This window comes from Typopeltis vanoorti, chromosome 24 (assembly GCF_054136105.1).
Source record: "Typopeltis vanoorti isolate ZY-2024b chromosome 24, IOZ_Tvanoo_1.0, whole genome shotgun sequence".
In the NCBI taxonomy this organism is placed as follows: Eukaryota; Metazoa; Arthropoda; class Arachnida; order Uropygi; family Thelyphonidae; genus Typopeltis; species Typopeltis vanoorti.
Window position 1 is genome coordinate 20,771,523 of NC_143572.1, and position 23,393 is coordinate 20,794,915.

At 36.6% G+C, this 23,393-nt stretch overlaps 1 protein-coding gene across 2 annotated transcripts in view; it reads left to right on the forward strand.

Annotated features, from left to right (window-relative positions):
- Nucleotides 1-12,886: 12,886 nt before the first annotated feature.
- Nucleotides 12,887-23,393, forward strand: part of LOC150092985 (mucosa-associated lymphoid tissue lymphoma translocation protein 1-like) — a 228,003-nt gene continuing 217,496 nt past the window's right edge. The window contains exons 1-3 of one of the 2 annotated variants that reach the window (XM_090413823.1): nt 12,887-13,110; nt 15,729-16,003; nt 19,685-19,848. In XM_090413823.1, coding sequence (XP_090269949.1) covers nt 15,867-16,003; nt 19,685-19,848 — 301 coding nt within the window. In that variant the 5' untranslated portion in view covers nt 12,887-13,110; nt 15,729-15,866. The remainder of the gene's footprint in view (nt 13,111-15,728; nt 16,004-19,684; nt 19,849-23,393) is intronic. The other variant, XM_090413824.1, reaches the window with a different exon arrangement.

The window sequence follows — 23,393 nt, forward strand, 5'->3', positions numbered from 1 at the left end:
TCATGAATGTTTGAACGAAATCTATATGAGTTTTCCCTCCTTTTTTTAAGTAGTCTATAAATTTCATTGACACAAGTCAACTATCACTGAAAATGCAGTTCAAGTGAATTTTGTTAGAAAAGTTTAATATTTAGGCCTTAATTAATATACTGTATAAGCCTGGATTCGTAAACCTATTGTAAACCTACTAAAACTATAGTAAATCTTTAGCAAATAACACAGTAAATAAATTATATGATACCATGAATCTTCCCGGTTAAGTGAAAATGCAACTTCGATGTATTTATATACTGCAGTCTGTAATTCAGTTATGGAGTCTGAATTTTATATTTGTGGGATTGTGCGCAGAAATAACAGACACTGGTATAGAGAATAATTACTGTGGTGAGAAAGTCACTGATAAGCAGGAACAGTTAACTGTTCTGGTAAGATGAATGGATTAGGCCTGTGATCCTTTATGCATTTGTCGGATTGGCAACGAAATTTCTGGGTTAAAGAACGATATTATTGAGCACTTGGCTCGATCATTATGGACTATTGACTACCAGTGATATTTTTTCTTATCTTTTTCTAAAAGAAATAAAAAAAAACGACTTCTTTGCTAGGGATTTTCTGATGCTTGTTCGCAGGTATTTGTTTTTGTCTACCAGTGGCTGGTAAACTGTAAGAAAGGCCTGAAGTGTTATATAGGAATTTTTGATCTCAGGGAAATCGGCTTTTTGGTGGAGCTGGAACCGGTCTGATCACTTGTATAGCAGCAGTTTCAGTTCTGTGCTTAGTCGGCAACGACGATTCCGCAACAGGTATAATTGCCCCCATTGCTCTATTTGCTTTTGAGTTGTAAAGTGAAGCCCTTTATGTAGTTGTACTCCTAAGTATTTCTCTACTGTTTGCCATGGAATTAGGGGGGGGGGGTGCCAAGCGGAAGAACTTTGCCCTCCGAGGAACTCGTCTTCTTCTGAATAGCACTGCGATGCTCTTTTCTGCGATATCTGCTATTTTTTTAGAAAATCGTTTTTCTAGTACTGAGACTGCGTTTTGCAGTTTGTCACTTGGCAATCTAGGCTGCAAGGAGCGGACCGTTATTGTGGTATTTGTTATATTTGTGTGGCCTATATGTATCATCTGCATATAGGCCACACAAATAGCAACGAGCACATGATATCCGGGAGCTGTGGAGGACACCTACAGCGATGTTGCATTCAGACGATGTAATTTAATTCCCTATCTTCATTCGGAGTTTGCGATTGCTGAGGTATGTTTTGTTAAGTTTAACTAATCTTAATGGGAATTTGGCTTGCAGAATTTTGAAAAATAAGTCCATTGTGCCATATTTTGTCGAATGCTTTGGCAATATCCAGGAAGGTCTGCTGTGTGTGCTGCTTCCAGTTGATCCTTGTTGATGTTTTCCATGATCGAGAACTAATTCTGTAAAATGGTTCTCGCGGAATCCAAATTGCTCATCTGTGATCGGATTTAATTCTGTAATGACTTTTTTAAGCCTTATTAATATTACCCTCCCAGTTTTTTTTTCCTTAGGCAGGAAGGTAGACAGATTGGGGCGTTGGTTTCAGGGAAGGTGTGCTGCTTTCCGTGGTTTTGCGATTAAGAGTAAGATTACATCTGCTACATTCCATCGCGCATGAAAGTAGTGATATGTTAATATTTCATTAATAATAGCAACAATGTGCATTATAGCTTAATGTGTCAGCATTTGATTGTTTTCTTAGAAATCCCATCTGGTCCTGGTGCTTTCGTATTATTAACTTTGGTGATGCTCTAGGCTGTCTGCAAAGGCTTCAACTTTGTCTATGTCAGAGAAAACCAGACCAAAATCGCTACTGATTGGCGGGAAAGATTTACCATCTGTTTGCAAAAGTTTGGTCATTTAACAGTCTGGTCCTCTGTTTAAGGACCGCTGTTTTTTCTTCCACTGTTGATTTCGATAGTATTTTAAGCATATATCGGACTTCATTTGTGGCCTTAATGCACTTCTCGGGCCACATAGAACGCTGTTTTGGTGACAGCGTTCTATGGTAGTGCCGCTTGGCTCTGTTCTTTTCACGGATCAGGTTTTTAATATTTTCCTGTAGTCAGTCGGAATTTGTGTCTGGCACATCAGTGTGAGCTGATAATATAGTTATCTGCTTTCTAAGCTCAAAATTGAGTCGTTAATTTTTTTTTCCTTTGAGTGAATTGCAGAGCTCTGCCAATAGATTCGTGTAGGACAGGCGTGTTGCCATTTGGGAACCGATCTGGGATACTTTCATGTTGCAAACCCTATTGGATTAAAACTGGGTTGTAATCAGAGCTGAGATCGTACATCGCTCTTATTTGGTATCGATGAGAGATACTTTGTAGTATCGCTATGTCAAAGACATCAGAGTTCTTCCATATTGTAGTACGTGGATTCTGGAAGTCCTATGATCACTGTGTTCCTGGTGGCAGCAAAGTTATTGAGGGTTCTGCCGTTTCGATTTGTAGTTCTGCCATTCCAGGCTCTGTATTTAGCATTCAGGTTTCTTGCAACAAGCACAGACAGGAACACTGAAGTGGTTGTTGTATTATACAAGGCTTGGGTCACATGGATTTTGAAAAAATTAGGTAACATGAAGTGGGAGAAAGAGAGAGAGAGAATTGCATTGGGATAACACATGTAATAATGCATGCAAAATTTTAACTATAAATATACGCTCAGATAACATAATCTGTCACGTTTGACTTAGACAAAAATTGATTGTTTTTAGTCGTACCGAAGTAATCATTGGATGTAGGCGAAGTCGTCCTAACTTTTGGAAACTGAAAGGAAGTTAAACTCCACCCTTAGTCAATCAGAGATAGCAGGCGCAGTTTCTCAATTGAGCCAGCTATCTCTGATTAACAACCAGCTAAATGATAAATTATCAATGATTTTAAGCGGCATCCAGAAAATATGGTACCTATGCAAATGCTGCCATCTTGTAGTCCCGAACTCTAACTCTGTATTATTATTATTATTATTATGGGATAGGCTGTAGCATCATTAGACTCATCAAGGGAGGTCCTAATCCTCATCGCAAGCACTATCCAATACTTGGGAAGTGTTTAGTAGTTAGCGTACCCGCTCTGCAACAAACAGGCTCTGGGTTCGAATTCTACAGTAGGTGGATGTTTATGATTGTCATTTGGTGGGAGATGCATTTTTTCACCCTGTTTGATACTACCACACCGCTAATTGGACATCTGAAATGGCTTGAGAAAGCCCTGTTTGGTCTCTGGAGCAGGGATTCCAGACTATGTAAAAAAAAATTAAATACAACAAACTATAAAATTGATAAAAAGAGGAAAAAAAACTTAACCAACCCACGATGCAAACTGTACTATAGGTTTGCAGTTAACCTTTTGTGTGAAGGAGTAACATAAAGAAACATCACACTTGGATTTATATTCATTCACAGTCATGGGACCCATAATAGACTGGCAACTTATTCCACTCATTTACTATCTTCCAAGATCAATATTTACTCCTGATTCATAATACCGTTTTCTCGCCTCTTAACGAATTTCTGTATCTTAAACGTGTACTCTTGGTCACTCGTATCTGGATCCTCTCTGCCTCCTCTTTATCCCAAAGAAACCCAAGTGACCAGATCTGCACACAGCAATCAATATCGGGTCTTACCAAGACCCCATAAAGAGGAATAATAACAACCCTCTTGTCTCTGTTGGTCAAGGTATTTTTCAGTAACTAACTAATCCGAAGAGCTACTTTAGGCACTTTTGCAATATTCCCTCTAAACTTTAACTCCCTATTCACTAACACTCCCAAATTTATGGCTTCATTAGTTTCCTTCATCAGTTTCATCAATATGGCACATAGTTTGTAATATATTAACCCCAAAATACATAACTTTAACTCCACATTCAACTGACACCCATTTTCCTTTGTCCAGACAAAATGTATCTTAAATTTTGTTAATATTTTTATTAGCTATTGCCATACCTAATTTTGCATTATCAGCAAATAACTGAATAGTTCTTCTCAGGTCCTTTCCTATATTGTTAATGTACAAGTTAAACAGTAGGGTGCCAAGAGCAGAGATCACAGTCCTTCTAGACTTTACTCCTGAATAATCTACAATCTGATATCTCTCTATCAGGCACCCTCTTCTCCACTTCATCAGCTTTATATCAATCTTCGTGGGCTGCAAATTATTAATTACAGTTCCTTGCAGTATCGTGTCAAAAGCCTTTGTCAAGTCCAGCAGTATCACTGTAAACCATTACCTTTATCCAACTGATCTATCTAAGCAAAAATGTAAGCATGTTATTGAGGTACGACCTATCAATTCAGCATACTTATTCCTGTGTTTTGCTGTTGACCAACTTGTCTAGCTCCTTGACTACGTTTCCTAATATGCTGATCAGTCGGTAATTTGCTATATGCGTCTTGGTGCCCTTCCCCCTCATGCAATGGAACTATTTCCCCTTCTTTCCACCCATGTTGGGATTAACAAAGAGCCGGGACTTGGATTAAAAAATATGGTCTAAGCTACAACGAATTTCCTAGCACCTTTTCGTAAAATTGGAGTTGGTATACCTTCTAATCTCATAGCTGTCTTTTCACATCAAGGTTTGGTAATATGCTTAGCACCTGCATCATTCACCTCAGTTCCTATAAAAATTCCTTTCCTCTCTCGTTACTGCAACAATGTTTCTACATGGATGATATACTCTTGCAAAGTGTTAAATTAGTAATTCTTCTATTTCTACTGATTCAGTTATCTCTCTACCAAGACCTCGGTAGCTCAGTCGGTATAGATGAAGCCCTTTGGTCGGAAGGACCTGGGTTTATTACCCGTTCATGATGTCAGGAACCTTTATCTGGTTTCTTACGACTGTGAGTGGAGGGGTGTGTGTTTAGGGGCAATCCAACCCCTAAACACACAAACACACACACAGACATGGATCTATAGTAATAAAATACATACTTAATCCCTCATTAGGAGGGCTCAACCAGTCTTAAGGGACAGTGGAGGTAAGGGTGGATCCCGACACGAATATATATAAATAAAACCTTCCTACAATCGGTATTCATTAAAATCATTCTACTATAAACCTTCTCCCTTTTACTTGCGACATACAGAAAGAACTCTTTGGGATTATCTATTGCCTCTATTGCTAATTTCGTTTCATAATCGTGTTAGCATTTTTTTTACTACACTGATTACCCTTCTGGCCTTTGCTTTATACTGCTCATGTGCCTGTTGGTCACGTTTCTTCTTGAAACCCTCAACAATTTTTCTTTTTTTCACCCTCAGCTTAATAATGCGTTTTATCCACTTGATTTATATTGCCGCCTCTAGGTATATATATACAGTCTGCTATTAATTCCCGCAAACATTCCTTTACCACTTCCCATGCACCATCTACATCCAGCGTTTGCAACTTCATTTGCCATGGCACTAATGCCATCAATCTCCTAAGTTTGTTATGCTATATGACATCTTTGAAGTGTACGACAGGTTTGTAGAAGAAAATTACAGCATACGGATTACCCAAATACGAAATAATGAGCAATACATGCGAAGTTTTCTAAATCCACTCTCCTTATACCTCAAGACATAGCACAAACAAGAGGAGAGATAATCTAAGCCCAGTTTTCAGCAATGTATTCCTCCTTCTAATAAGTTCATTCTTCAAAACGTGTTTCTTCAAGGCACATCATGCATCTTTTCCAACCAATAAGTCGTTTGTGGCAAATGGCATACCATTGGTTGGTCATGATACTTTTTTAAAGAACCAGAAAAATTTTACTACATGACGATTAATTGTATATAAAAGCGGAAGAAATCCAGAGTGTTGGGATGCAATGGGTGTTACAGATTCTAAAAATGAATGAAAATGTGCCGTTTTGGATAAACGAAAAGAAGCAAAGTAGAATTAATTATAATTATAATAAATATGTATACTATTTAGTTATACAGTTGCGACTATATATATGAAAGAAAAGGTGTTGAACATATCCTGACAATGTTCCACCAATACTTTCAAGATACAATGTGGAAATTTATCCTATGAAAAAAATGAATGCAGAAGGAGGGGACTTCCTAGGAGTTCACTTCCCATCAAACTAAGACAATAATCCAGACAGCTGAACCGGAGGAACTTTTTAAGTGTATATTTGCATGAAAGGAAGAGAGAGAGAGAGAGTGTGTGTCTGAAAAGAATCATCCAGAAGAATACAATTTCTCAACGTGAACTTTAAGAATCCACACAGCATAATTAAACAACAGTGTGCTAAATGATTAACAATTTATCTCATTAATAATAGTAAACTAAATGGAATAACTAAAAGATAATTATTGCTATGTAACTATTTGTATGTAAAAAATAAGGCCTGTGTAGCTCAGTGAAAGTGCCGCTTGCATCTTCTGAACTAGGCCGCCCGAAGATAGACTTACAGTTCAAGTCTAGTCGCCGAATGGAGGAACTTTTTCTAAACCTTTCTTCGACCGGTTCCCGAGTTAGTCGATCTCTGGCACTGGCAAGAGGGTTTTTCTACCGGAAATCCGAATTTTTCGTCCCGTGATCTCAAGAAAATCGACCATAGAATCCACATTATTTCATACAGTAACACAACATGTTATGGTTAGGTACCAAGAGACTGCAGTACTTGATTGCTAGTCTCTTCATCGGTAGCCTCCTATAATTGGTGATAGTCATGGGCCGGCTATTTCTGATTGGCTACCAGTGCAGATTGTACTGCCCACTCAGTCTCCAAAAGATAGATAGTGTTAAAGCCCTCGCCTATTTCCTATAAGGGAATAAAAGGTGTTAGCTTGTTATTTATTTATTTTAAAATTAGTATAGAAAAACCAAAATGTTTGAGAAATGTAATAAGAAAAAAGTCATAAATATAAAATCTATCTATCTGTCTCTCACTTCCGTCTGATTCAGATGGTTTGGGTCTCCTAATGAGGAGTGATGGCGAAATAATGCAGACGGCACACCACCCTGCCTCATCCCTATTAGAAGTATTCATGGCTGTATGTTCACGGGTCCAGTTTGCCTACTTGCAGGATGAAAAAAATCCCTGCTAAACTGGGGGAAAACCTTACTGCCCGTGACCAAGACCGGCTAACTTGGCTATGGCTGAGGAAGATCCTTAAGCTCCTCATGCCTCAACGGGGATCGAACCTGCGACACTCCTTCCCCAGGCATATGGTTGCGAAGCGCACAGCAACTTGGCTAACCACGTGGACAAATATAAAATAATTTTAAAAAATTAGTCAAACGGAAACAAGTATCAGCATACATATAAACCATGATGATTTGTAGGACTATAGAACTGCAAGAAGCAATTTCACAAAATTAAATATTTGGAATAGAAATACAGGGTAAAAGCAGCTGTATATATCGTAAATATTATTTATTATGATGTATACATATATACTATTGATTTAATTTTATTTTATCCCGTTTCCTCATCTGTCCCTTAGGACTGGTTAAGCAATTCTAATGAGGGATTAAGCATGTATTTTTGACTGTAGATCAATATATGTGTTTTCTCTGGTCCATTTGCCTGTTCTGGGAACGAAAATCCCGACTTTCCAGGTGAAAAAAAACGTGTCTGTATTACAGTAGCTAACTCACCTTTCTTTAAACAATATCAGATAATGGTTCTGCACATCTTGGACGGGAATCGAACCCAGGTCTTTCCGACCAAACGACTTCATCTATACCGGCTGAGCCATGGAGCTGAGCAAATATATTGGTTGAATAAAATCATTTCAGTGGTAATAGTGTTTGCATCTTCTGCGCTAGGTCGCCAAATATCGATTTTAGTTCAAGTTAGTTGACTAGAAGAACTTTTCTAAGCTTTTTTTGGCGAGTTCCTGAGTTATTTGATCTCTGGCACGAGCAGACGGGTGTTTTTTTTTTCCAGAAACCCGGTTTTTCCCTCAATAAACTCAAGAAATTCGACCTTAGAACCCACACTATTTCAGACAATAACCTATCCTGTTAAGGACCACGAAATGGCAATACCCTTTTTCCAGTCTCTTCATCAATTGATCCTTATAATTAGTGATTATTTTGCGTGAGCTATCTCTGATTGGCTACCAGTGGAGATGGAACTGCCACTCGGTCTCCAAAAGTCCAGGTTAAAACAACCTCGCCTGCTCCCTGTAATGGAATAAAATACATTAGCTGGTTTTCCCCTTGAATTTAGAGGAACCAAAAGGGTGCTTCGCCCTACAGATAGCATACAACCTGACAACAGTCTTGGGCGTTTTGCCATATATTATACACATTGATATGGTATTAGCATGCATATTTTAGTGTATTCCTGTCAGTGAATTACAAACATATTTCTGTCAAAATATCTGTTTGTAATCTTTCATTACAATTTTGATCAAGAATGACCAGTTTATTTTTCTTTTCAATGCTGTTCATTTTTTCATGAGAGGATGGCAAGAGAAAGAGATAAAGCCCTCATTGAGAAGAATGAAGCATATAAATCTTGGATTAGTTTAAAAAACAATCGGAATCGGAAAGGTATCACGTTATTAAGAGGAAAGTAAAAAAATTCCGAAGAAGTAAGGAAGAATATTAGAACAGAATTGGTTCTGAGATTAATCACCCATTAGGATATAATAGATGGGCCCATGGGAATATCACATTCTATATCAAATCCTGTGAAGTTAATATTTGTGGCAACTGGGTTGAATCCATCTGAGTACTTTTTCACAGAGAATAAGAAGGAATTCTTCTATGTATTCAGATGGTGATTTGAGGTTTAAGGAGCCAGTGATTCCGTTTTTAGAAAATGAGGTGGAAGATGCCCATCAAGTTCATGTAATAAGAATGCGGCTTACTCAGGAGGAGTATCCGTGGAATTGTGGAAGTGTGCAGGTGATTGTTGAGAATAATAACAGATATGTTTTTCAATCTCTAGGAGGTATAATTCGTGATGAGTGGCCTTTATCACATATAACGCTCATCTTTAAAAAGCATAATAAGAATGGACCTTTAAATTATAGAGGAATTATTGTGTTTGCCTCCATGAGTAGGCTAAGTAAAATTATAACTTCAAGGTTAGTTTTATTTAACATAAAAGGCAATACCCTTACTTTTTATGTCAAATGAACTATCTTTACTGCTGAAAAATCTTGTATCGATAATATTTTCATAATAAAAAAAGAATTTGCCAAAAGGCAGGAATCGCATTTGATTTCTGTAGATCTTAAAGAGGCCTATAATTCATTTCCCACTAGCAGACCTTGTGGTTCGATGAGAAAGATGAATGTGAGCCAATCATTAATTTGATTAAGAGAATATGTATAAAGTTTAAAGCAGCTATTAATTGTGGGGGACTGGTACCAGCTGAGTTTGTAAATCTCAAGGCCTGTGACAAGAATGTGGGATGTCACCAACCCTGTTTATGATTTACCTTGATTTATTGCTGGTTCACGGAATTCTTTGTGTAGAGCTATGGGAATCACAATTACATTTAGTTTATGATGAAAAAGCTGGTTGAGCCTGTGTAGCTCAGTTGATATGGCGTTTGCACACCACGGTAGTTGACCGTATGAAGGAAGACTTTGTTTCGAATCTAGTCGCCGACTAGAGGAAAATTTTCTAACCTTTATTCCACCGGTTCCCGAGTTAGTCTATCTCTGGCATGGGCGAACGAGTTTTTTCTCCCGGAAACTCGGGTTTTTCGTCCCATAAACTCAAGAAAATCGACTGTAGAACCCACATTATTCCAGATATTAAAATATATTGTGTTTGGGTTATCAACCACAAGATGGCGGCACTTACTGAACCGTATCTCATTACTGTGTGCCGATTAATTAGTGATAGCCTTAAGCAAGCTATCTCTGATTGGCTGCCAGTGGAGATTGCATTGCCCACTCAGTCTTCAAAAGTTAGATAGGGCTAAACGGCCTCACCTACTCCCTGTACGGGAATAAAAAGGCGTTAGCTGATATTTTTGAAGCTGGTTGATATTTTCACATGGTAGGTCTAAAAGTAAATTCTACCAAGACAAAATATTTCGTGGTTGATGGAGGAGACAGAGACGTAGATTTTCTAGTTGGTAAAGTCAAAGCAATAGATCTCAGATATTTAGGATCTATTATTTATAAATCGGGGCATATGAGAAAGATATAGATGATCGTGTTAGGCAAATCGATAATGTTATTTACGAACCGAACGATGTTCTATGGAGTCGAGACATTGAGCAGGAAACCAAGAAGTAATACTCCAAATGGTAGGACATTGAATGCGATGCAGAAGAGTCGAATAAGATCCATATAGATGGATGGCTTATGATTAATTTTGTATTTACTCGTATCTCGCAATCAAAGAGTTCAGAATGAGTGCATCATGGAGAGATTGCTTTTGCAAGAAAATGTGATGACCGCTTGGAACATTGTTTCTTTAGATGAGCATGGATATATTCAGTGAATTGCAAAAAGGTTCCTGGAATGATGGTTATCAGTGGAGAAGGTGGCTACAAGGCATCTCATGAAAGGAAACGCCTTTCAAATTAAAAGAAGTGACTTTTTTTCATTAAATTTCAATTTATTTAGTCTGCATTTTGCTGACATTTTTTGTCGTTCTTATCATGCTTTCAGGTTTTGGCATAAATTCTCATCGTTATCATCATCAGTGGTTCTAACGAGCACTTAGTGCCCACGACTGTCCAGGTATCTTTGGAATTTATAACCATAATTCCAGAATAAAGTGGTCAGCTCCAGTGCCGTAACGAGGGCGTGGCGAAAGAGGCGCCTGCCACGGGCCAACTAGGTTTAGGGCGCAAAAAAACGAAAAAATAAAAATAAATAAATAGATATAAAAGTCCCCTATTTTATATTGTAATTTTAAATTTCTGCAATACGCCGCTATAGACACACAAATTCTGCAAGACACTGTAACTCGTTTTGATGGGAATAGTAAGTATTTAACATATTGCATTTAGTAAAATTTAACTTGTTACATTTGAATTTTTCAAAATTTTTGTCATTTTTGGGTGAGGGAGCGCAAGTTAGACACTTGCCACAGGCGCTTCATATCCTCGTTACTATACTGGTCAGCCCTGTGCCTATGAACGTTCTCGATGTAAATTGAGTATGGTCATCTCGCCAGTTTGCTTGATGACGAGATAAAAACCTTGAGTTTTCTGGCCATTCCAATTTCGGATAAGACCGAATAATTCATTTTCAATTTGAAAACCCTGATAAATGATCACCCAGGTTTTTTCAGCCACCTCCGTATGAGATTGGTTGACTCACTTTCATTTGAAAGCCCCGATAAAGTTTCTTTGCTTCTTGGACGGAATTCGGACCCAACTCTTTTCAACTGAATGGCTTCGTCTATACCAACTGAGGCGCTTAATAAATTCTTTAATGCCTTTCATTCCTAAAAGAGATAAGTAATGTAACGAACTTTTACCCTTAAATTTCTGGTAATGGGTCGCAGAGGCGGATCAAACTTGGCGGTGTCGAACTTGGCGGCCGCCGGGTTCGGAAAAATGCGGAAAAATTAAAAGATATATATATATATATATATATATATATAAGAACGATGTAGATATTACGCATTTTGATAATGAATTGGAACAGTTTCTGCTATTTTTAAAAGAAGATAAACACGAATTCAATACTGCCACACAAGTATACCAGGCTACAGGAGAAATGCGAATTTTTCCAAATGTAGAAATTTTTAGGGAACCCGTAAATTTTAAAAGCCGTATGAGGACCGCCAGTGGTCCTCATACGGCTTAATCCGACCCTGATGGATCGTCAACAGCCGATCTCCACTCTTCATCATCACTGACAGTGAGCTCAAGCTATCAATGAATCAAGTCTTTCGGTGTGTCTGTGAGTAGGGAAGGGCAGATTGATGGAGATTCTGCCATCTGCTCTCCTTTAATTCCTTACCGGTATATCTGGAAATGTGCATTCTAGGGTCGATTTTTTTAATTTGTGCCATTAAAGACATGATCACTCTCTTGTATGAAACATCTCACTTCTTTTGAAGATCGAGTAGAAACCGATTTTCACCTTTGTTATTAGCTAGCTAGCCAGTAGATTATTACAGTTTCTACAGGCAGACATGCTAAAACATACAGCTTCTAGAGATGAAACTGCTCTTGTAGTTTGGAATTCCAAAACAACTAAGGCTATGAGACCAGTGTATTATGCTTGTTAAAGATTTTCTTGTTTTGCGGATGAAAAAGGCGAGTTTAGTTGAGGAGAAACTCTGCTACCTCTGTATGATAGTGAGTATCTCAGCTTCATTAAGTCTCTTATAAAGTTTCTTCGTTCCTGAATAGAATTCGACCCCAGTTCGTTCCAGCCGAAAACCATCATCGATACTGGACATGCAAGACAATGTGATAGAAAACTGCACTGTGTGTAAAGTTGGCGATTTTCTCTGTTGTAGGATGAAAAAAAAATTGAAATTCAATTGAAAATTGAATATGTTGGGGGGAGGCTTACTTACTTGCGCTATAGATTAACTCTGGAGAAAAGAAAAAAAAAACATTATAAAAGTGGTAACCGGAATCGAACCCACCTCCTTCACTTTCGCTGCTGAAGTGGCGTTATGGACGTTTACTAAGTGATATTGCGTAATGTTTTGTAAGGTTACGCAAGCACTACTCAGTAAACGCTGTTCATAACGTATATTTCGCAATATTTAATTATTTGTTTATCACTAATTGTTATATTTAATGATATGCATAAGTAAATAATAGTTATGGGGAAATATATTTTTTAAGAATTATTTGGATATAACAGGACACCTTAAGTGTAGGAGGGGGGGAAATGCAGGGAATTATGCTATCTCTGGGGAATATATATTTTTTGTTTTATGAGTGAGAACATGAAGTTATGACTGAGTTATGAGCTGTTTTCTTGTTAAAATATGAAATTCTGTATCTTAGGCAGCACTGTGTAGAGGACATGATTAATGCTGCATGTCAATAGTGTAAGGAATAATGAATAAATTAATCAACTTTGGTAGAATGTACGAAATTTAATCCAGCTCTGAAGTTTTGAGTCATAAATCTTGTGATGTAAAAATATGCAACAAACCGTCTTGCAGTGTATTTAAATACAAGTAAGATAAAAAAAAAAATTTTTGAGTCCGTTTTAAATACTAAAATGACATAAATAAGAAACTAGTTATTTTGAAGTAAGGGGACATGTTGGTGTACATTGATTGATCCATCATGAGCAACTTCTATAAGATTTAATCCAATGTGTAGTAGTGTTAGATAAAAAATAAAATAAGCCTTAGAAAGCATGAAATTAGTATCTGTAAGAAATAATAAAAATAGGAAACTAATTTCGTTACTATTATTATGGGTGTGTGGCCTAAATACATTCTCTGCAGACACCACACTCTGAGGCAGTGCATTCCAATCTTTCACAACTCTCCATGCAAAAACTGCTTCTCACTCCTTTGTTCACTCCCTCCTTATGCAGCTTCCAAGGATGAACCCTTGTTTTCTCCCTTACTCTCCCAACATTTATGAAAAACCTTTTCAACATTAATTTGATAAGAACCCCTTTCCAACATATGTTACTATAATATTACCCCATTTAATGTCAGTTTTAAGGAAAAACAAGATAAATAAGTAGAAGAATCACAAAGTGTTTTGGCTGTACAAAGATTATCTATTAGGAGATTTACCTATATGCCTAAAAAGAAAGCTCTTTAATATATGCATTATTTCAGTGTTTACCTATAGAAGTGAGACATGGGTAGGGATCCTAGACATCCCGTGTTTTGGCTAATGCGTCCTGTTGTCCAGAGAAAACTCTTCGGGACAGCTTTTTGTCCTGTATCCCTGGAACAAATGCATGTGTTGAAAGATTATTTTCTCGCATGAACACACTGTGGAATGATGAGAAAAACAAATTGTCTGTAAAAACAATGCTTATTGTAAAGTCATCCTTCAGTGAGGATTGTGTAGCTTTTCATGACATGATTCTTAAAACCAACAATTGTTAAGTGAAATTCATTCTTCAGAAAAGTATTGCAAGAGTGAGCAAAACTGATTGATTAATGAGAATATTGTCAGGTGAGAAGAGCATTACTATTAACAATCTATTTTGTATCTATAATAGTAAGTAAAAAACCATTTGAAGTTGCCTTCAAATGGTTTTTTATATGGCTTAATGAAAATATGCTGCCTAACAATTGGATTTACTATTTGTTTACTTATACTTAGTAAAGTGTGTGCATTACTATGCACACACTTGGAAAATTAGAATCATTTTGTAAAACTGGCATATGTGACAGATGTGCATCCTAAACTTTCACCCTCAGTCATAAGTGTCCCGTATTTTTTTCCAATGTATCTAGAATCCTTAGACATTAGCAACAACTAAATAAACAAGAAGACAGGCTGCTTGTTGCCCATAAAGCCTTGGAGAGAAGAATGCTCCACATAACAAAAAAAAATGATAGAATAAGAAATACTAGAATTAGAGAGATGACTGGAGTAGAAGATATTGTGAAGTGTTGTAATGCATGTAAATGGAAATGGGGCTATATTAGTAGACTGCCAGATGAAAGGTGGATAAAATTAAGTACTGAGTGGATACAAAGAGAAGAAGAGGTCACTAAAAAACAAGATGGAGGGATGATCTGCAAGAATTCGACATGAGATAGTGGAAATTGGTTGAAGACAGATGGAACTGGAAATTTAAGGGGGGGGGGGCTATATCCTGCAATCGATGGAAAGAGACTAAAGAAGAAGTTGCACGTTTTCCAAAATGATGATCCATATCTCCACATTAAAAAAATAAGCTCCATAACAATTATTTCAAAATCCCTATAGTTGCAAAGGGCTTTATTCTTGATAAAGAAACTTAAGTATAGCTGGATGAGAATTCTTTTCCTTATTACAGTTCGAAAATAAAGGTTGCAGACACTGTGAAAGCATGTGTTCCTTTAGATTATCTTTTTTTATGTTGCTCCCATCCACTAATGGGTATTTGCAAACTTGTAATACATTTTGTTCTGTGGGTGGGCCAAGGATATATATGTATGTTATATATATATTTTTTTTTCATATTTTTTAAAAATTTATTTTTTACATAGTCCAGAAACTCTGCTCTAGAGACCAAACATGGAAGTTTTTCAAGCTACTTCAGGTCTCTAATAAGCAGTTCAGTAGTCTCACACCAGGTGATGAAATTCTTCTTCCACCTAATGACAATCACACACATCCATGGCGGGATTTAAACCCATAGCCTGTTCGTTGGAGAGTGAGTATGCTAACCACTCAGCCAACCAGGCTGGGAATCTTGAACTCAATGTTGAGATATCCTATCGGCTAACTCACCTTCAATCGAAGGTGAGTTAGCCGATCTCATACGGAGGTAGCAGGGTTTTTTCTCCCGGAAACTCGGGTTTTTCATCCCGCATACATACAAATCGGCCCTTCAGAACACACGCAATTTACAGACAAAAATTACTGTTGTGGTGGTGTTGGAGGTGGGCGGTAGATGGCGTTGATGGAGATGATTCGTAGTAGAGGTTAGGTGTAGAGATAGTTGTTGGTGTCCTCCCGCGATGAGTCTTCGGACTCCTTGGAGGTATTAGGAATAATAATAATAATATTTTGTTTTACATCTTTTTTATGCAATTTTTTGCTTAATAGTTGACTAAAGTGTGTTTTTAATTAAACTTATTATTTTATTTATTATTATTTTATTTTTTTATAGGGAATTAGTGTGGATTCTTGTGATATAATTTTAACTTGGAGAAGAAAAGAAAATTCTGCTAGTTACATTTTCACAAAGAAATGTAATGTTTTTATCATTTATGTTCTGGGTTTAATATACTATGGCTAATGATAATTGATGGCCATGTACCAGGTTGATTATAATGTCAATATATTAGATCTTGATTCGGAACAGCTGTACACGTTTATAAATCTTTTGGCAGAGGGTAAAAGATGGCAGTCCTTGTTAGAAGTATTACCACCACATTATACAAGGTAATTAAAGCTTTTGCCCTAATTTATATATATATATATATATTTATATATGAGGGATGTCATGAAAGTAATGGCTCCTTTTTTTATTTTTTACTTTCAATTCAAATGCACTAGAAAGCTTCATACATAGCTTTACAAATGGATGGTAGTCTCTATTTTGACCACATTGAGTGGTACTGTGATGAACTGTCACATAAATGCAGCATACAAGTAATTCAGAATAGCAGCTGTTATAGATGCACATACAAAGAAGGGAGTGGTGATTGAATTTCTTACTATAGAAGATGTGAGTCCAATGGAAAACTGAAAAATGTGTATGGAGACATAAATGCTAGGTTAGTTGCTTTAAGAGAGGTAAAAGCTAAGATCAGAAGCAAGCCTCGAAGCACTAGCCATTAATGGCATATGGACAGACAAGAGACATTGATGCCCCCATCAATGAGGCTTGTCAGAAGTTTCTTTAGATATTAATCACAGCTCATAAATTGTGCAGTGCAGCCATTATTGAAATATCAGCAGTGAAGATCATCAACAACCTTGGCTACAACAAAGTTTGTACATAGTGGGGACAATGTGCACAAAGTTTGCACGATGAACATGATCTCAGATAGTCATCTGTACAGTTCAACAAAGTGGGGACTTTTTCTTGTAGCCTTTTTGGAGAAGGGTACCACGATCGGTTCAGAACAGTATGTGGAGTCATTGCAGATAATTCCTGACCACACATCAATTTGTGTGCAAGTGATACAGTTACAGCATTTGGCTGGACTAATCATCCCCAGTCTTACCCACATTCCAAATCTTGCAGAACCTCTCAACTACCACCTCTATAACTCTTTGAAGGATTATACCTCAAGGATGCCAATTTGCAGATAATAAAGGGCTGAAACAAGCAGTTTGTGAAGAGTGCTGGTATTCAAGTAGAGACTTTTACTGAGCCAGCATATAGCATCTCACTCAGTGATGCCAAAAGTGTACAATGACAGAATGTTCACAAAAGACAGAGGATTATTTCATGTACAAGCTATTGTTAAATATATTATATTTTCTGAGGGGGGGGGGAAATAGGCATTACTTTCATACTCTTCTATATGCGTGTGTGTGTGTGTGTATGTATGTGTGTGTGTGTATATATATATATATATATATATATATATATATATATATATATATATATAACTACACCTTAAATAAGTTTAAATACATTTGCAATTTTCTGTGTATTGTATAATTGGAACCTTTGAATTGTTAAAGTGCAATTAAGAAACTATAATTTTATTGTAAACAGGACTAGCTTGAAGCAGCGTGACTAAATTTAATTCATGCTGCTGCACTCATTCTGTTTAACACATCAGTTTTCTTTAATTTAAAATTGTGAAAGACCTCTTCAGACCAGCTGTAAATAACCCAATTCATTTTCAAGCTGACTCTTAAAAAGCTGTTATATTCCTTGTTTGTGGAAAATACTTTGAACTGTTATTACTTCTGTTTAGATCCCCTTTCATATTCATGGTTCTAATATTACGATATTGCATAAAGACAAAGCTCACCCATGACATGTTGCATTTTTTCCTTCAAATTTTGAACCAATATAAGTAATTCCCCCTGTTGCTACCATACATAAAACAGCATACTTCATACTTGTGTTGGATTTAGATGGACTAGCACCACTTAATTCTATTGCTAGTTTCCTGTGACTGATTTTCTTCTAAAGGTTTTTTTTATTTTTATTTTTATTTTATTAATCTCTAATTTTATCAGACATCCAGCTGCATTCTGTATCTTGCTTTTCTTCTAAATAATTTTCCTTCATTTTTTTAAGACACTTGCTTTACTACCTTTTTCACTGTAAATTATTGTGGTATCACTGTAAATTAGCTCCAGTCACATATTCTTAGATATTAATAACATCAAGTTTCTTAAGCATATTTTAAATCTTAAATAAATTTCAGTATATGGACCAGGCAAAGAGGAGAAGCAGAATGCTCCAAAACTATTCTTCTCTGCTGGCATTTAATATCTACTGATATAACAGATAGCATTTATTTTTTAATAGTAAATAGAAACATTGCACAAAGTGAAATGTTGGTATTCATTTGGAAATATATTAGTGTGTAAATAAATAAAGTTATATAGCTTTTCCTTATAATTTGTCTGGAAATTATGTAGATGTATGAAGAACATTTTGCAGAAGCGAAGATGCCTAAATAAAAGTGCATTTTGAATGTTAATACATATTCCGAATTTTCCTTAAAGGAAAATGGTACCAATTATTCCTGTTGCTCTCATTTCACTCAGCTCTTGACATATATTACAGAATGATTTAATATGGTATTTTCTTATGAAAAGACAGTTTCTCTCATTTTCTTCATGTATATATATTATTATCCAGATGGCCTTCAGATGTTATTAAATATTTCTCTTTAGATCGACATTAGTCTTGACCTAATCAGCACATTTATAGCTGCTTCAATCTCAAAAAAAAAATAATAATAAATAAAAAAATAAATAAAAAATTTCATGTGTTCTAGGCAACCATTTAAGAATGCTGCTGGTCAGTAATCGTCAATAGCGTTGATCACAGTGGGAAAAACAATGGATTTCAGAGTTCAATAAAGGGCTTATTGTGGATATCATCTGCTTGGAGCCACAATTTTAAAAATAGCAGAGCTAACCGTGAAATATCCATGGTGTTTAATCAGTGGAAAAATAATCGACATTATTTGTCTAAGAGGCACGGCTGTCCTAAGACAGTCTGTCAGGAATGAGTCGTCATCATCTGAGAAAGCTTGTACAGACAAACAGAACTTTCTGTGTGCATCAGTTGACCGAAGCATATAATGAAGGTTGTTCCCGACCCGTATCTCACTGAACTATATGCAGAGAACTGAAAAGCATCGGTATTGGTAGTTGCATGCCTATATGGAAACCACTGATTTCTGCGAAGAACCAGAAAGTTCTACAGTGGTGTCGGGAACATTGTGACTGTATAATGGAAGACTGAAAAAAAGTCGCAGTCCAACGAGGCACGGTACATCTTGTTCTGTATCGACGTTTTGTTCTGTTTCAGTACAGGAAATAGAAGAAGCTATTAGAAATGGAAAAGCAGTAGCTGGAAAGATAGTATTCAAATAAAGAGAGAGAGAGAGAGAGAGAGAGAGAGAGAAGAATGTAAGAAAGTTATGCATAAACTACCAAACAAAAGTTCGGAAGTTATTCATGTAACACTTAGCACATATGATGAATTGATGATGATGATACATGCACACTTTACTAGTGTGTGTGTGTGCATGTGGCAGGTTGTAACCAGTCCTTAATACCTTTATTTACCCCAACACGATAGTTTCCAAAAAATTCAGAAATTGACTTTGGCATAAACTGCTGTGTATGTCGCTGATATGGATTTTTTATATATTTATGAAATTTCAGTTAAATTATTATGTCTATATTTAAATGCTGTAAAGTACACTAGTATGAGATATTGAATGCATTAATTTATTACATCAGAATTTGATTGTAAATTATTTAGCTTATAGTAATCATAAAAAATTAGTGTATTTTAGACAATTGAAAGTTCACTTTATCACTGTTAAGATAATCTCAGTTATTTATTCAAATATAAAGTTCGTATTTATGTAGTATTATACATTCTTATATTATACTTAAGAATTTTAATTTTAGTGCAAGGTTGGAGGAAGAACTGACCCAACCTTTACGACCATTTTTTACACCATCAAAAGGATTAATAATGCATCTTGGTGCTCGAGGAGTAACAGTAGGAAAAATGGTGGGGTGGTTAGAAGAATTGAACTGTGAACCTGCTCTTTTATGTTTAAAATCAGATGGTAAGAATTTTTTTCTTTTGAAATAAATATGACTTCATAATATAAGACTAGTATTCAAACATATCTACACTTGTCCATGTAAATTGTAAAATGTCAGTTATGTAATTGCAAAACGGCTTATACTTCAAAATATTTTGAAGTATAAGCACTAGACCATTTCTTAGGAAATACAGCAATATAATATAGATGAGAAAATTCTCTTTTCCCAAGTCCTTTGGCACCTACCTCCATGTAAAATTTCAGTCATTCATTTATTCACTCACTCATTTATCAATGTGTATATATTATACAGGTATGTATATTGCAGTTTATCATAATGTGTCTGTTATTAAACTTATAATGTGCATGAAATCAAGAGATGTAATTTGAAAATTGTATTGTTATGCATACATATCAAGTCCGCGCGGTTAGCCTAGTGGCTTTGCGCTTCGCAACCATATGCCTGGGGAAGAGTGTCCTAGGTTCGATTCCCGTCGGAGACGTGAGGAGCTGAAGGATCTTCCTCAGCCATAGCCAAGTTAGCCGGTCTTGGGCGCGGGCAGTAGGGTTTTTTCCGCCAGTTTATCTGGTGTTTTTCATCCCGCAAGCAGGCAAACCTGCCCCGTGAACACACAGGGATACAGCCAAGAATACCTTGAGGCATAGGAGTGACCATTCTATCCTTGTATTTTGGTTATGAAATCCAAGCATGCTTGGAAGGTTGTGGACCTTGAAGGCCTGTTAAAGCCATTGGGATAGATATACATACATATCAAACTTATAAAGAGATTGTAATTATGAATGTAATGGCATACAGTGTGTGTGTGTGAGAGAGAATGATAGCAAGAGATGACTCCAGGAATAGTGGGACTAGTTTGGTAAAGAAACAAAAGTGAAAACTAGAAATATACCTTCCTATCCTTCTCATCCGTCTAGGACAGGTTGAGTCCCCCTCCTAATGAGGGGTTACTGGCATATTAATGCAGCCGGATCGCCACTCCTCTGCTGCATCCCCTAAGGGTGATATTCATGACTGTATCCGTGTGTGTGTGGCCTGTTTGCCTGCTTGCAGGATGAAAAACCTCAGATAAACTGGGGGGCTGGGGACCCTGCTGTCCATGCCCAAGACCAGCTAACTTGACTATGGCTGAGAAAGATCCTTAAGCTCCTCACGTCGTCGACGGGAATCGAACCTAGGATACTCCTTCCCCAGGCATATGTTGCGAAGCACATAGCCACTAGGCTAACATCACAGACATAGAAATATATAATGAAGTATTTTTGGTTTTGAAATCATTTCCAGTATGTTTTAAGACTTGTCAGAATACTCATCTATGTGATGATGTGTCATGAATGGAGGCAAGTTAATCTTGGCATCACCAGATGTCGTGTGACCAAAAATTATTGGCATTCACAAAACCTGGTTGACAGAGGAGGATGTTGTTACAGAATAGAATTTGATGGGTGAAGTGTATTCAGATGAGACAGACAAGATAGGTAGAGCAGGGGAAGTATTGCTGATGGATGGAGAAGAATTAAACAAGCAGAGTAATGAGAATACAGAGTAGACATCTCCAAATATGAGCAGAATCTGGAGTAATATTGGAAAGATAAATCTTATGAATACAAGGACCATCATTATGGATGATTTCAACTATGGGAATTTGGGAAAGATTTTTTTTTAATCTTTCCCAAATTCTCAAACACATTTAATCTAGATGTGTTCATGCTGAAAGACCACGCAAATTATGTCATTCAGTACTCGCCAATGTGTGGGATGCAACAGATCATTTTATACTTCTGGTTTGCCATCCGTTGGGGATATGACAAATTGTTACATCTGCATTCTAGAATAAACAAAGTTATGTTAAAAGTAGAAAGACTTTGCTTTCTGGTTATATAATTTGTCAATAATTAAGAAAAATTCTATAATTCTTTGTATTTTTAAATTTCTGAAGGTATACCATGAAGACGGTTCACAAATATTAGTTTTACATAAAAATTTTACTGAAATAACTTTAAATTGGCATGTCATAGGTTTTACTGAATGTATTAAAACGTGTCTGGCGACATCCCTCAGATGTGCAACATTTGTGAGACAGTGTAAATGTGTACCATTGATGAGAGGAACTTGTGGTATGAAATCAGAGGATCTAATATGCATATCTGAGAATCTGTATATAAATTAGATGACTATTGCTGAGAGTGATCACGTAGTTTTAACTTATGAAGTGACAGTGCATCTCAGAGCTTTGACTAAGAGATGACATGTGAAACTGTAAGGCAGACAAATTAAAGATGCCAAGAAATTATATTCTGGGTTTAATCCTTTTCCAAGTGTAAGCAAACACAGTTTGCACATGAAGTATCTTCATGTGCAACTGGACTACTTGTATATAGAGACTAATGACTTCACATCATTTGCTTTAGTATCCAAAGAAAAGTCTTTTTCCTTTTAACATAACTGGTTATTCTTGAAAGCACATGAAGAAATTTGTCATATCCACAACAGATGGCAAACCAGAAGTATAAGATGATCTATTGCATCCCATCCAGCAATTGAGTAATGAGTGAAGTATCTTCTTGACTAGGCTACTTGTATATAGTGGCTAATGACTTCAAATCATTTGCCTTAGTATTCCATAATGCAAAGCCCCCCCCTCCTTTTGGAAGTACATTATGGGAAAGCCCACTACCCTGACCAGTTTCGATCTTCATTGAGGTATGTTTAAGTGCAGGGATACCTCTCTAAAAACTCTATGAGATTACTTTAAATCTCACTGAGTTACCCTAAAGGATCACTCCTCTGAATCACTACAAGATAGGAAACTCAGTAGCAACTTCACTCAATGACAGGTAAAAACCTGCCACTAAGTGGAACCTCTCCATCTTCCAGAAGTGAGCAAACCTAATAACGAAGATTAATAAATGTCATCAATGGGAGCCAGACCCAGAAGAGATACCAAGATTGGAGTTGTAAAAATATGTGTTTTATTACATATTTTAATTTGAATCCTTATCGGACTGCACCATATGTAAAATTTATACTATCTATTAAGTTTTGCCTATTCTCATTAATCTCTAACCTTCCTTACTTTCTTTGTTCTCTAATCTCTTCTGTCCTAAAGTTTCTCCCTCCCCTTCTTTCTTACCCACATACCCTTTGCTCCTAATGCATTAAGCTGTCTCTGTATTTAATTATCGCTGGCTAAATGATTGCGGTGTACTTATTTTCTCAGACCCTTCTTCCAGACAAATTTATTTTTATTAATGACTGCGGCAGTCTAGAAAAATTATTACAGTAAACCGTCGATTTAGGGGTGCTTAAAGGTCAAAGCTGTATAACTGAGAGGAGACCTCCACATAGCCTTTAAAGGAATGTGGAGAACCGAACAGGGCTTCTGACCTAATATCCAATTCACACCTTCTCGTGGTGCACCCTGTTAGGTATCTATCTGGATACTGAATGAACGAGGATGGGCTGGCAATTTGGGACTTAGCCGACCAAATTGTATTCTTATTGGCTTAAACCACAATATTAAATGATGGTACAACATGACAGAATT